This window comes from Chelonoidis abingdonii, chromosome 10 (genome assembly GCF_003597395.2).
Source record: "Chelonoidis abingdonii isolate Lonesome George chromosome 10, CheloAbing_2.0, whole genome shotgun sequence".
In the NCBI taxonomy this organism is placed as follows: domain Eukaryota; kingdom Metazoa; phylum Chordata; order Testudines; family Testudinidae; genus Chelonoidis; species Chelonoidis abingdonii.
The window spans coordinates 14,765,466-14,780,227 of record NC_133778.1 but is presented as its reverse complement, the minus strand read 5'-3'; the positions used below and the strand labels follow the sequence as shown (position 1 = coordinate 14,780,227).

The 14,762-nt window shown below is 38.9% G+C and overlaps 1 protein-coding gene and 1 long non-coding RNA gene across 14 annotated transcripts in view; one reads left to right on the top strand and one right to left on the bottom strand.

The window, feature by feature from the left end:
* Nucleotides 1-12,237, top strand: part of UNC80 (unc-80 subunit of NALCN channel complex) — a 201,327-nt gene extending 189,090 nt beyond the window's left edge. For 10 of the 13 annotated variants that reach the window (XM_075069958.1, XM_032765079.2, XM_032765078.2 and 7 more), the window contains 5 exons: nt 44-100; nt 5,757-5,838; nt 6,310-6,421; nt 7,636-7,847; nt 9,947-12,237. In XM_075069958.1, the coding sequence (XP_074926059.1) occupies nt 44-100; nt 5,757-5,838; nt 6,310-6,421; nt 7,636-7,847; nt 9,947-10,216 (733 nt within the window). In that variant the 3' untranslated portion in view covers nt 10,217-12,237. Of the gene's footprint in view, nt 1-43; nt 101-5,756; nt 5,839-6,309; nt 6,468-7,635; nt 7,848-9,946 lie in introns of those variants that run through there. The other 3 variants (XM_032765081.2, XM_032765076.2, XM_075069961.1) reach the window with 2 other exon arrangements.
* LOC116816103 (uncharacterized) lies at nt 8,957-14,512 on the bottom strand. The gene is made up of 3 exons (XR_004371636.2): nt 14,010-14,512; nt 9,888-9,962; nt 8,957-9,020 (listed from the first exon to the last, which is right to left on the bottom strand). It is a non-coding gene; the product is annotated as an uncharacterized LOC116816103 (long non-coding RNA).
* Nucleotides 14,513-14,762: the final 250 nt, after the last annotated feature.

Here is a 14,762-nt window from a genome sequence, read left to right as displayed (position 1 = left end):
ATTTTCTTTCCCTAAATGCTTCATCTCCCTGCCCCTCCTGCAGTGAACCTAATGTCCTCGATGACTCCCAGGGCCTGGCCGCTGAGGGCAGCCTCTCTAGGTACAGTGTCAACACTACCTGTCTGTCAGTGTCTGTGCTGGGAAATAATCAGTTCCCTATATCCTCTGTCTCTCTTCCTCACCCTTTGTCTCTCTTTCCATGTCTGTCTCTTGTTGTTCATCGATACTCAGGCCTGCAAGTCAAAGGTGTAGTAACCCGACTTCAGTTTTCAGCATTGATTGCCAACCGTTTTTAATTCCTAACAACTGGGGGAATTAAAAAAAGAAAAATCTTGCCAAGCCAAAATATTTATCTGTCTATTGTGGATTTTTCCATTGCTAGCTATTGCTCTGAAGATCTAAGAAAGAAGCGTTATTATCACCATTGCATTAAATGTAACCTTTTATGAGCACCAGTTTGGGGACCTCCTTTTTAAAAAAAAATCTGTCCTTATATTAATCTCACAATATCCCCATCAAGAAACACTTTAATCCTTATTATTTTCTTTAGTATTCATTAATAATATGGATCCTGATAAGCTGTGTTAAATACAGGTCCCTCTGAATGCCTCTATGGGAATCCCCACTTATTACAAACTGTTATCATTCTACAAACACTAGCCTTAGAGCTTTCAGGCAAATGCTATTCATCCTTATTTAAAATTGCCCTGACAGCCTCAGGGTCCAAGCTTTGCAACTAGCGTTTCTTGTGAACAGGAGAGCTTAACAAACAGTGTTATTACTGTGCCTTTAATATACGTCGGTTGTAAGATTTTTAAAAGGAGGACTGCACCTTTAACAGTCAGCTCAGACATGTTAATCCTTCTTCCTAGTGTAGTAATACCTCTCAACTGATCCTCATGAGGTGGGAAAGCTCTCACTCATCACAAACACCTTATTTCATCCTGGGAGAGCATTCCCACATTCTGGGAGAATGCAGGCTGCTCCCTTAAGTATACCACATCTCTCTTTGTTGTTTTATCACTCTTGCTTAAAGATGAGGATGTGTTTAGAGGTATTCTTGTGAGTTAATTTTGTTTTGTTTGAGATTTCTCCAGTTTTATTTTAATATTGAAAACCGGGAAATGAAGTCTGTTGTTGGATGTGTCATTTAGATCAACCCCATGATTCATAGTGTCACTTGTGTTTGTGTGCCCTACCTTGATCAGTCTCTGGTGGTAATGTGGAAAGTGTTGTAAAGAAAAGACATTGTCCTTTGGCCGTGGCAGGGATGTTACTGTATAGCAAAATGTATTATTCTGTGCAAAAAAGATCACGAAGAACCCATTCTTCTTGAGAGGCAACTGAGCAATAGTTCAGAAGCCTAGAAAAAAAAACAAACAAAAATTTCTCTATAGAGGAAGTTAAATGCATTCACTTTATTAGTGTGAAAACCTGATTACCTTTGGCAGATGACCTGCAGATTGAGTCACATCCTAATGTTGGTTGTGAAATGTCTTGACTCTGATAAATGGGAGTCAGGCTACACAGCAACTCTTGGTGACAAGTCCAGGAGTTTTATGACAGCTGAGCCAGCTGACAAGATCAATGTCAAAATAATTCATATTGATCTCTGAAGTCTAAACATATGCACAGTGAGTTCCGTTAGCTACTAGTGCATCAGCCTTTGCCCAGAACAGGACTTTGTATCTCCTGTACTTCGCTGTGTTACAGAGTTTCCGTAAAGGAGAAGATCAGTTGGCATGTTTGGTGAGGTAGATTTCTACAGCGAGACTATTTCTGATTGGGGTTTTTTATTTTTGGAAGACACAGTCATAGACTTCTTTGTTTTAAAAAAGTGACACTTTTATTCCGCAGAACCTTAAAAGAGACTCAAGATAATTAACCTGATCTCTGTGAAAAGGCTACAATTATAGTTCTGTGTAAGATGAAAAAAAGCAACATTTTAGCTGTCTTGTGTGTTCTTAAATGTGCAAATTGCATTCCTTCTGTAAAGGAGAGAAGCAATAGAACGGAGAGATAGTACAGCAGCTTATTGAGATCATTGTTGTAGCAGAGGATAAATACATTCTTCTATTCAGGAACACTAGTTTAAATAAAACAGGCCAAGATTTTTCTTTAGTTATCTCTGATCTTCACTAGAGCACAGGCATAAAAACTGCTTAGGGTAGCTTATTGAATTCAGAAGCTGATATTTAGTCACAATTGATGGAGTGAAACAAACAAAGAATAGAACATTATGGAAACCAGGACTTTCAAATAAATGAAAAGAACAATAATAAAGACAACAATAAAGTCTTTTTTCTTTTGTGCTTGTACCAGTTAGAGTTACATAGGTAACATTCAGGTTCCCGGGATTATCCAGAGAGGGTGGGGAGGGAATTTTATTTAGCATCATGATTTGTTGCAGTTATAACGTGAAAAAAGATGGAAGATTTTCCCAAAGCACAAGGGAAAAGAGAATGAGAACTTTCTATAATTGAAAGCTGATCCACAACAAAATTCCATTTCAACATTTCTAATTATGCTTGTTTTAAATTAATCATGATCTGTAAGGAAAAGTAGAGCAAATAATATCAACAGGGCAAGTGTGAAGGAAATTTGACACTCTTGAAATCCCAGGCCTGGTGTCTTGAGAAGTTCAGCAGGTGCATTCTACCTGGATGTTATCTGAAGGCCTGGCAGCCACTAACGTCCATTTAATACAGTTTAACAACTATTTGCTTGCTTTTTCTGGTTTTTGTTCTCCCCCCACACACACACTTTTATTTGTTGCATTATTTCTTGTTGTTCATTAAAATAACTGATCATAAATGCCAACCTGGCAATGCTTATTCCAGTATGTCCTGTGTGGTATGAAATTTTACACTGGCCTGACATTTGTTCTGTGGTTGGCAATCATTTTTCATTAACAGCTTGTTTGTTTGTCTGTCTCTGTGCTAACCATGTAACATGATTACAGGGACATGGCCCCTTGTTATAGATACCCAGTAAGTGACAGAATAGCACTCTTGATGGACAGGAAAGTTTACAAGTGTGTTCTGCTCCAACAAATCAGGTTTATGTGCTCCAACAAAAATCCTCTAGTAGATGCCATGTTCACAGGAGAAGTAGAATAAACTATGGCATGTGAAAATGGCATTGGATTTGATTCAAAGCAATTCAGTAGCATCTCCACAAACTGACCTCCCAAGTATAATGATTGCTCGAGACCAAGAACAAAATAACAGTGCACACTTGGTCCTGTTTACTAGACAATGAGAGGCAGAAAAGAAGGGGAGGGTACTTCCAGAGTCAACAGACCCTTTGGAACTAATTTTCACTGAAACCAGGTATTGTTGCTATTCTGAAGAAGGAAAAAACAACCATAATGGAATCATAACTATTTCAGGAAGTTCAGTCACTCATCTTACGCTTACACTCTTTCTCTCTCTCTCTCAAAATGTGGGGTGAATCTGAGTATATAGGACAGTAAAAAGGATGGGGCAGGGCCCTGTGCAGGTTTTTCTGCCAAATTCCACTGTTCACCACTCCCCCACCTTTTACCTCCAATCTGCCGTTCACTAAACTCATTTCATATCTGATGTAAGTGAGGCTTAAACCCAGGCCAACAGCGAGGAAAAGCAACTGAATCCAACCTTTCTGTCACTCGTCTCTTTGTTTGTCTTTAATGCACAGATTAGTCCATGGAAATCATTTTTTCCTCATGTCTAACATACTTGCAGTATGGTAACATCACACTCACAAGTATAATGAATTATCTTTACCTAATAAGTGTTTGAAGGTGTTTTTATTATGTTCGCTTTTTGACATGCTTGTTCCATTGCTGTAATAGATTATTTACATTTAACATAATTTTAGTCTTTTTGACAGAGGTCGGTCTCCCCATTCACAGAACTAAACATCATCGTCTTTCCTCAGAAACTGTAATAACAATCTTACCATAACTCAGTGATATTTAGCCACTGGGTTGAACAGAAACTTTCTGTTGCACCATTTTAAATATATATTCTGAAACAAATTGAGGTTCAGTATTCTATCTATTTAAAGAAAGTATTTACATGTTAATATCTATCTCTGCGTCTCTAAATATTTCCCAAGTACCCAAGTAATTCTAGAAACAGAAAATAAACAGAATGTGTACATATAATGTCATGCTGTCTGGATTTCTTATGTGAGGAAAAATGTAAATTCAGCCTATTTGCCTTGATACCCTTGAGGATATATCACTTTTGGAGTCTACTGCAGTCTAAGCAGTTGTATGTGCTGTAGGGCCATTGTCTGGGTCAAGAACATAATGCTGATAGCTAGAAGTAGCTTGTGGGATCATGCAGTTCATAGGGGCATAGTCTCCTCTTGACATTTAGAATGTTTAATTGTAAATGAGATTGCACTGTGCTGAGTATTTGCTCTAGGGGATGGTGATCTCTTTTGAAAGGGTTGTTGAAGAGAGAAAGGACCCAAATATACACTATTTTCTGGTGTTGAGCTAAACCACTCTCCTGGCCATGCTGTTGTAATGAACCCACAGAAGTATTAGCTTTGTCTTTTTCTCCTCCAGTCCTGGTAAGGCTCTGTGTCAAATCATACCTCCCTAGAGGCTCTAACCTCTTTCCAAGGAAGATCCAAGAAAGCTTCAGAAAACTGAGAAAAAAGAGAATGTTCTTCTTCTTAGATTAAGACATGCCAATGCCAGAATGTACTATACTACTGAATATTTAGCAGTGTATACTAAATACTCTTCGAAGCTGCTTAATTGGGATGCATGCCTTAATGATTCGGATTTGTTCCAAGTAGGCAGCTGTCCCTTTGGAAAGAAGTTCATCTAAGTGTTACTTACCATGGCAACCATACCTGTCTCAGATTCAGCTCATTCAACTAAAACATTTCTGATCATTGCCTGCTAATAAGTAACTCAACTTGTGCTTGAGCTGGGAGGAATAATACAGTATTGTGAAAGGGACTGAGGGGAAGAACAATCTGCTACATATATCAGGTTAACAGAGGAATTAGTTGAACAGTAACATAGACTACTTTACAGCATTTAGCAGTTTCTTTTATTGTTACAGTGGCTTTACTTTTAACTTTTAGTTATTCAGATTTCGTTGACAACCTATTAAGTCCTAAAAGAATACTATAGATTTGTTTTTATATTTAATTGCATTTATTTTGCTCATTAGCCACAAAGAGACATGAGGCTGGAAACATGCCAAATACACCCTGTTTGCATAAGTCATGCACCCTTTATGTGAATGGAACCTTTGTCAGTTGTGTTCGTTTTTCATTTTTGTTTATTTAAATGACATTGAAACCAAAAGACAAAACTGAGGTGAGGCTTTGGTATCCAATTGGGAGAAATAGTCCTGTGTAATTACCCTCACCAAAAAACAAACGGAGATAATAAAATGGCGTTCTTGCCTTTTGTCTGTGGAGGCCAATGTGACAAAGGACGCAGAGAGGTGGGTATTGCAGAATGGGATGCATCAATCAATGACTGAAAACTGAAAAATCTCAGTTTTTACAGCTCTGTGCTACCTGTGCGTGGCCTAATCCTTAATGCCATGATTCCTACGCCCATTCCCTTCCCAAACTGTGGAAGCTGCAACCCAACAGATCCTCTCCCCCATCCTTCAAAGATGATGTTTCTGTCTTTGAAGTGACTGTGCCATTAGTGTTTTTTAGTCATGATTGCCAGGGATTATTCTAATCAGCCACTGTACTTCTATGGTTGTGCTAATCGTATCAACACTTAACAGGGTAGCAAGCGTGCAGAGTGAACCTGGACAACAGAATCATCTTCTTCAGCAACCACTAGGAAGGAAGAGAGGCCTCCGGCAGGTAGGATCACAGGAAGAAGTGAACATGACAGTTTCAATTTGTTGCAGTCCATTTATTGCTGAGATCTTCTATCTTCTGTTCCCCTTGCCCAGAATGTATTACAGCATCACAATCCTCTGAATTAGCAGGAAGTTCTTGGGCAAGCTGAACCATTCAGGTCTGCCAAACCACCAAGCCAGAAGTTATGCTTCATTTCAAATCCCCAAATCCTTTCCTGTATAGCTATATTATTTGAGGAAAGGTCACTGCATTAAAATTGAATTAGTATGAAATGCATTATTTCATCACCTGCTTTTATACTACACTGATGTCTAAATTAAAGATGCCAAAACATGTATATCCACAAAAAGAAAAATTGGTGGCTATACATAGAATGGCATAAATGATATGACTTAGTCACATAAAGGTGAATGTTTCCGTTGTACATTGGTGTCTCCTTGGTCTAACTTTACTCTGCTTTGTGTGCCTTAGCTACGAAGACCTCTTCTCTCACGTCAGAAGACCCAAACTGAACCTCGTAGCTGTCACGGGGCTCAACTTTCAACTACTCATCGAAGTATACAGCCAAAAACAAAACCAAGTGGTGAGGCAACTTCTGCTTTTCCACAGCTAGCATCTAATATTTTAAAGTACAACCTACTACGTTTTGTTTTTCCTTCTAAGACAGGTTACTGTGTGTGAAGTGTACATAGGTATGCTTTCTGTAGTCTGTTCTCAAGAGAAGTTCTGGGTAGTTTGGGGGGATTGGTAATGGGATGTATAGCCTTTTATCAGTTCACGTCTAGCTCCAGTAGGCAGCAATTGGCCATTATCAGCCAGTTGCTTTTCAGTAGTCCATGTGATGTGAATGTTAGTTGTTTCAGTCTAATTTCTGGAGGAGAGACACCACATCAGAAAAAAACACTTTCACAAAATTGGCAGTTTCTCCAAAGGCCGACATCTGAATGGACATAGACATTGAATTATCTTCCCACCCATAGATAGAGGATTAAAGAGTGAGGTGTCTTCCACTGAGAATGCTCTGTCAACAGCACTGAGATATGCAACTCTAGAGATTGCTAGTGAGAATGCCTCTGCCAACATCTGGTGTCTTAGCAGAACATAGAAAGTTTCTCCAACAGTGAGGACCTAAACTATACAGGGCTTTAAAGACTGAATGTAGAAGCAAATAGGGGAGCCAATTCAGTCTTTGGCACACTGATGCTACGTTCTTTTTGTGGCTAACATTGCTAATTAGGGCATACAGTTGTTGAATTCTGCATCTCCTGAAGCATCCACGTGGTTTTCAAGGGAAGCCTGTGTGGAGCACGTTGGTTACTGATCTAGTGGGCAGCACTTTTCCTTGAGTTAGTGAATGAGGATGGTCCTAAGAGGAGCAGTGCTGCAGGAGATGTGCTACAACCTAAATCTTTGGCCATAATTAAAAACAAGAGCAAGGATATTAACTTTAATGGGTACATTTCAGTGTGGGTAACTATATTTTGCCTGCTATTTACTCCCGCTTGGTGGCCTTCTAGGTAAGGCTCAGAAATAGGAGTCAAAAGCCCTGGATTATATTCTCAGATCTAGTACAGACTTCCTATCCAGCCTTTGGCAAGTCACTTAACCTTTTGTGCCTTAGTTTCCTCATCTAAATGAGGATCATAATAGCTAACTCACATGGCAGTTATGAATATATGTAAATCACTTTGGGATGAAAGACACCATATAAACATAAAAACATTTGTTACATTCTGATATTTTTTTCTAAATTGGAGTAATTTTGTATTTATCTTTCCCCACGTTCTGGTCCCACAGTGGATCAAAAGCGATCAGTGACTTTCACGGAAACTCAGCCAGAGGCAACAACATCTTTAGCAACAGATGCCACACCGGTCCCAGCCCTGCAACCTAGCTGCAGCAGGAGCAGCCCTGCAGAAGTCAGCAAGCCAGAAGCTGTGACTAAACCTGTGCTGACCTCCTCACCTGCCACTGTTGTCGCTGATCTCCATAGCCAAACCACCAGCCAGGTAACCCATCTAACAAGTCAGCAAGTAGGTTAGCTGCTCCAATCTCTAGTGGGTACATGCATATGCAGTGCCTCTCTGCTTAGTGATTTAAGCTGCTGAAAAAATAGTGAAAATGGCTAACAATCTCACTTGTGGCTGTAAAACAAAGTGGTTGGTGTGTGAAGACTGCAGAATCTGTTTTCTTTACAGTGAGGTGGTTGCCCCTGCCACTTGTTTAAATTGCCAGCTTCCAGATCTTTGTGTTGATTCTCTTTCCTTCCACTTCCGTTGGCACTTCACCACTGCATGTCCTTAGCTTGACTGATCCTATGTCTTCCTCCTCCAGTCTGTATAGATCTTTTCTTCCACATCCTTCTACATCAGTGAAAGTTTTAATTCAACTCTCTCCTCTGCTACTTTGGTTTCTGAGGAATGATCTGTGGTGGGGGTTGGGGTAGGGTAGACTGATGCATCAGTATGGAAGGATTCCTACCAAAAACACATGGCTGCAGTAGCAAAGGTACCAGACTTTGAGTATGTCAACACTGTAATCAGGGTGTGTGATTGCAGCATGTGTAGACGTATCTGAGTTAATGTTAATCTAGGTAGCATGAGTGCCAGTAGCAGTGGAGTCATGGGACATGGGCTTCAGCACAGACTAGCTACCCAAGTAAGTACCCAAGGTCCAGGACAGGGTTGTACAGTGCAGGCTGAGATTCATGCCACTACACTTTCACTGCTATTGGTACTCACACTAGCTGGAGTAAATCATATATCTAATTGCAGTAGGGTACCTTTAGAAAGAAGCTCTTTGTTGTGCACTGACTGCTGGAAAAAGTAGGTGTTAAATCCAGAATTTGGAGCCAGCCCAATGAGACAAAGGTCTCTTTTCTGATGTCTTTTTATCTGGTTCTCCAGTGGGACACATCCTTGGCTATGATCAGAAGAGACAGAAAAACCCATTTTGGAAAAGTTATGAAAGAAATTTCAAATTGCAGCGTCCTTTTAAGCAATGTTATCTTTGTAGTTTCCACTACAAATTCACCAGCCGGAAAAAAAATTAATTGTTTTTACATAAAAATGTTAGGGTTTTGTACCCTTTTAAACATTTCAGATAAAACAAGGGGCAGTTATGGTTTAGCCTTTATTAGTTAACAGATCTGAATATATTTTGCACACGGTTTTTATTCTCCCCTCTTGTCATAAACAGATAGCTAAGGGTTAATGTTTCTTTTACCTGTAAAGGGTTAACAAAGGGAACCAAACACCTGACCAGAGGACCAATCAGGAAACCGGATTTTTCAAAGCTCAGGGCGGGAATTTTTGGGTTGGTTTTTTGGGGTGGGTTCTTTGTCTGTGTCTCTGTTGCTCCTCGGCTGCGAGAGTGATCTTTCTATCTCCAGGCTTTTCATCTTCTGTTCTCCAGTTGTAAGTACAGGTATAAGACATATTAGGTTTTTATATTGTTTTTGTATTTCCATGTGTGTAGTTGCTGAGTTTTAAATTGTATTTCTTTTGGATAAGCTGTTTATTCAGGTTGTTTTCTTTTAAGCCAATGACCCTGTATATGTCACTTGATACAAGAGACCATTTTCATGTCTTTTTCTTTCTTTTATATACAAGCTTTCTTTTTAAGACCTGTTTTGTTTTCTCTGGTTGAGGCTAGGACGAAGGGAGGGGAAAATCTCTTTGTGTTAGAGTTAAAGCTTGCATTTGCAGGGACTCTGCTGTGAGGGTGAGAGAAACCTGATCTCTCTGTGTTTGTGTTTCAAGGAATGTGAAGCAGGGTAATCTCCTAGAGTCCCCAGGGCGGGAAGATCTGGGAGGAGGTAAAGAGGGAGGGGAAGTGGGGTTATTTCCCTTTGTTGTGAGCACTCAGGGCATCTTGAGTCTTGGGGTCCCCCAGGGAAGTTTGGGGAGACCAGAGTGAGTCAGGCACTGAAATTCCTGGCTGGTGGCAGCGCTATCAGATCTAAGCTGGTAATTAAGCTTGGAGGTTTCATGCCGGCACCCACCTTTTGAACGCTAAGGTTCAGAATTGGGACTTACGCTTTATGACACCTCTACCCCCTTCTCTTCCCATGAGTTGGAGCCTGACGGCAAGCTCTCCTTGATTTCAGAGTGAGGCGCTTCCCACTGAGAAGGAAAAAGAAACAGAGGAGCAATTGGAGCCCCGGCCAGCACAAGCACATAGTACCCCACCCACACAGCTCTCTGATACGGAGGACTTTGCAGGCCTTGAGACAACCAGCTTACTGCAACATGGAGACACTGTCCTTCACATCAGCGAGGACAATGGGATGGAGAATCCCCTCCTTACCAGCCACTTCAGCTTCACGCATGTTGAGCTTGGTGAGACTGATGTTGACTTAGATGAGTCCCATGTTTAAATGTCGGGGAACTGCATTAGCATGGGAGGAGAGAGAATGTAGAGTCTTGGCAGAGAAACTGTATCTTCTCTATAGAGTTTCTTGATAACTATTGATGAACTAATCAGAAAGAGCACTTTATAGCCAGCAAGGGAAAATATCTAATAACCTATTTGCTATAGACTGGCAAATATGTTTTAGAAAACAAGCTAAGCCTTTTTGGCAAATCTAATTTGGTTCAGGGCAGACTGCAAAGACCAGAAGAGAATTCTAAAAAATTTTGCAGCTACATATGTTTCCCAAAATCTTGATCTGCCAGGAATCTACCGCAGTCTGCAGCTGCTCCAGTAAAATGCATTAGTTTAACATAGTAGACTGAAAAAACCCGACCTTTTCGAGGTTAGCCACTTTAACACTGCCCCCACTGCAAAGTTTATTTTTGTAATTTCAGAAGGGTTATGTAGTATCTGAATCAAAGACTCGCATGACTGAATATTGACAGTCAAAATGCTGACAATGAATATGTTTTAAATAAACAGGCCTGTGACTGTGTTTTCTAATCCTCAAAGCAATGGCACATACCATTGAATGATTAGAAAGATATTTTTTGGCACTGCAGACTTTAGCAGTGTTTACTTTTGTCTGCTGGTTTCATTGCACTCTGTAAGATAGTGCCCTAGTGCTAGAAAAATAGTCATTCTGTGTAAAACTGAATACACTACATACTACAGGAAAGAATGCACATGCTGTGCTCAAGGGGAGTGGTCTGTAGATGACATAAATGGTACTGTCTGTCCTGCTTAAATATATTAAGCAATTTTATGTAAAAAACACAGCTAGAATGTGTGGACTTTCTAGTACAGGGCAACAACTTAATTGATGCAAATATCTACTTTGTATGCACTTGGAAATGTATATTTTAAGTAACGTATATAATCCATATTTTCACATTCCTGTGAACTAGGAATGGAAATGGCAGAGAATAGACCTGATGAAAGAATATATTTTCTGCACACTGAGATTGTATTTAAAAAGGCGTCATTCTATGTGGGTATATGAATATGCACTAATTATGACTCTGCATGTGTAGATATAAATGCATAATATTTACATGTATATCATGTCCCCTTTGGGAATTGACTGAAATCATGGATGAGTTACGATCTGTGCTTCAGGATCATGGGATTAAATTGAAATAGGACTTTAGTCATTGACGTATGGGAAAGCTGCAGAATAGCTGTGAGGATACTGTGAAATTGCAAGCAACATCCATATTTACGTGTGTGTTTGTGTGTTCACATAAGACATTTTCAACTAACCCTGGTAGAATGAGATATTAGACCTTATAATTGTGGCATTGTTATACATAGAAAAGTTATTTTTGATCACTTTTAAAGCTTTCTAAAATGTATTACTTACAATATTTTTGACCTTCAATCTGGACTCATGGTATTAAGACAACATGATTGTAAAGTTAAAATTATATGACCAAAAACAAAACAAAACCCACACCAAGCAAACAACACCCAAGAACACCACTATATATTTTTAAATAACTATTTTTTTCTAAAAATCATTTTTCTGTAAAATACTGGCATACACAGCCTATATGCTGGTCTGGTGCAGTATTACAAGTTTTACTGGCATTAATTTAGGATCAACTCCAGTACTGACTGGTGGCTTCGGTAATTTCAACCAATCAAACCTTTATACCTCACCATCATGTATCCTCTCCATATACATATGAGTCAATAGGAGCCTTGTGTGTGTACATCAGAGTACAGAAATGGGTCTTATATATTATTCGCTCGCTCGCTCTCTCTCTCTCTCTCTCTCTCACACACACACACACACACACGTAAAACGGACACCTTAGCAACAACAAAATGTATTCTTTTCTCAAGCTTGTCTATTTAGGCCCCAGTCCAGAGGTGCTGAGCACTCTCTACTACTGTTGCCTTCATTGAGAGTTAAAGGCACTTTGCACCTCATACGAAGCGCCAGTCACCTTGCAAGATTAAGCCCTTGCTGTACAGTGGGCAATCTTAAAGTGGTTTGTGGTCAAAAAAGTGTCTATGTAAAAATGGCACCTTGCTTAGCACAGATCATGGGTATTCTGAATGACAGCTGCTTATATCGCTGACTTAAATATATCTGACTACTTCTTACGTCTTTCAGCACTACAGAGCCTGCACTGGATTCTTTCCTAGTGTTGGCATCATCAAAAGAATTAATTACGTCCTGCATGTGGAATTGCTATTATTAACGATGACTCACAAATCAGAAAGAACACCGCTTTGCTTTCAGACCCCAGTTTGGGTTAACTGGCAGTTGGAGGGGGAAATATTTTACTCATAAACGAAGTAAATTTGATATAGAAATGACTGAGAGGAAATACACATGAACCCCCATGTTGAATTTTGTAGTCACTTTTTCACTAATAATATACTTTAAAAGGAAGCATTTACATTAATGTGAGATAGATGCCTTCCATGATATTCTAATCTAATTATAGAAAAATAACTGTGATTTACTACAATAAATTCAATATTTGTGATAAATATTTCCATGAAGGTTGCCCACTGTTACAAGCTGAATCCATCTTAGGAAGCCATAGCAAGGACTAAAAATGCCTCTTTTTGAAGTCCACCCTCTAACCAAACAAGTGCAGTGTAGAAATGAAGATTACCTTATTCAGGTGGCCCAGGAAAGGGCTATAATTTCATTAGGTAGTTATTAAGATAGGCTGATCAGTCTGTATACTTATAAATTTTACTTTCATATTTGTTGCACTTAATATTGTATTAATAAGGTGCATAAACATGTAATTTAGCAGAGTTTGTGCATTTTTCCAGTATCTCTATAAAGTGACTGGTATATTTCTGCTGTGAAGGAAAATTATGCTGCTTAATTAGTGTTAGAGGCCTTAAGTGCATGTCAAACGTCTAGCCCTTACAAATGTCTGTCAGTGTTTGGTTCTGTTGTGTTGCCTCAAAGTTTTAAACTAATTTGGAGTTGTCAAAAGGATTAAAGATAGAAAAGTCTGTTCACACTGATCATGTTCAACAAATAGTAATTAAAAGACAAGGATCTGTTTAATCCTATTGTACAACATTAGACAAGTCTCCCTTTTTAAAAAGCACTATATCCTGCTATATGAGATTACTTTGCTCTGTTGCCAACAAAGTTAGTTATAATTTAATATGTTTATCTGTCATGTTTTAATATGTGCCTCGCTAGAACTTGCCATACATCCCCCTAGCCCCGCCTTTTAGAAAGGGGGGATCATTGTACTGGGAACTTTCGGTGTGATCCACTTGTTGTGTGCATTTGTGTCCTCTTAATATGATCTTAACTGTGCTGAATGTCTAGGTGTATTTATATGTACATGTACGTGCATAAGAATGTCACAGGATGTATTTGAAATAATACTATTGCCTAGATTTTTGAAGGAAAGATAATTGTGTTCCAGAAGGAAAACATGATGTAGGTTTGAAACTGACCTTATCAATTTGTTTGGAAGTTCAAAAAACATCAAAACTAGAAACTCTTGTTGAGTTGAAACCCTAAAACCAAGTATAGGTTTATAAATGGTGTAGTTCCCTCCCAATCTCCAAATAAGGGCATTCTCTTTGAAATTTGAACAAATCTTAAGCTTTAACAAAGTGTTTTTTGACTTCCTATTACCAAAGAAATGTTTAGAGGGAAAGAAACAAAATATCGGAAAAGAAAACAATTACAATAGACCAACCTTCACAACCAAGTGGATATGTGATTTAAAATATTATCTCAGGGCAGTTAAATAGGATATTACCTTCTCATTTGCATTTTTTGTTGTATTGGGAAGTAGTTAAGTCTTGCACTGAAGGGAAGGCAATCTTGCTGTGCCAAACAGAGAATAGAGTTTATCTGAAGCAAGTGAGATTTGAGGGCTTAAAGCAAATTCCTTACAGAGAACTGGATAAAAACATGTCAAATTGTATAATTTCCCCACATTACAACTATGTAATTCATTTTCAGAATCAATGCAACTGGAGAACAAAAATCCCCATTAGTAAAAATGAAAGCCCTTTAAAAATAATTCAAAGGATTACAGACCCAAAATCTTATAGATCTAAAATGAGAAAACCATCTACTGTACTTCCCAAAAGTACCTAATAGCAAAGCCTGTGATGTGTACCAAGTGACCAAAGACCAGGGATAAAATACAAATAATAGAAATGTCTGAATTATGTTTATGAAAGAGATTATAAGAGTTTAATGTTTGAATATGCACAAATAATAAAATATATCACAAATATTTAATGTGGTGTGAGATTTTTGTTAGGCCTTACCAGGGCTGCTACTTCCAGAGAGGGCCTCCATCTTTCTAAACTTTGTCCTTGCTGGAGCTGACATTCTCTCATAAAACTTTTCTTCCTGCAGTTCCCTCCAAATGCCCCACAGCTAACAACCAATGTGGTGTATTTGCCACATTTGGAAGCCTGGCCATCATTTATGCACTCATATATTACGCTTCTGAATGGGTTACTTTGGAAATCAAGCTAATACTCCCCCTTTCATTTTC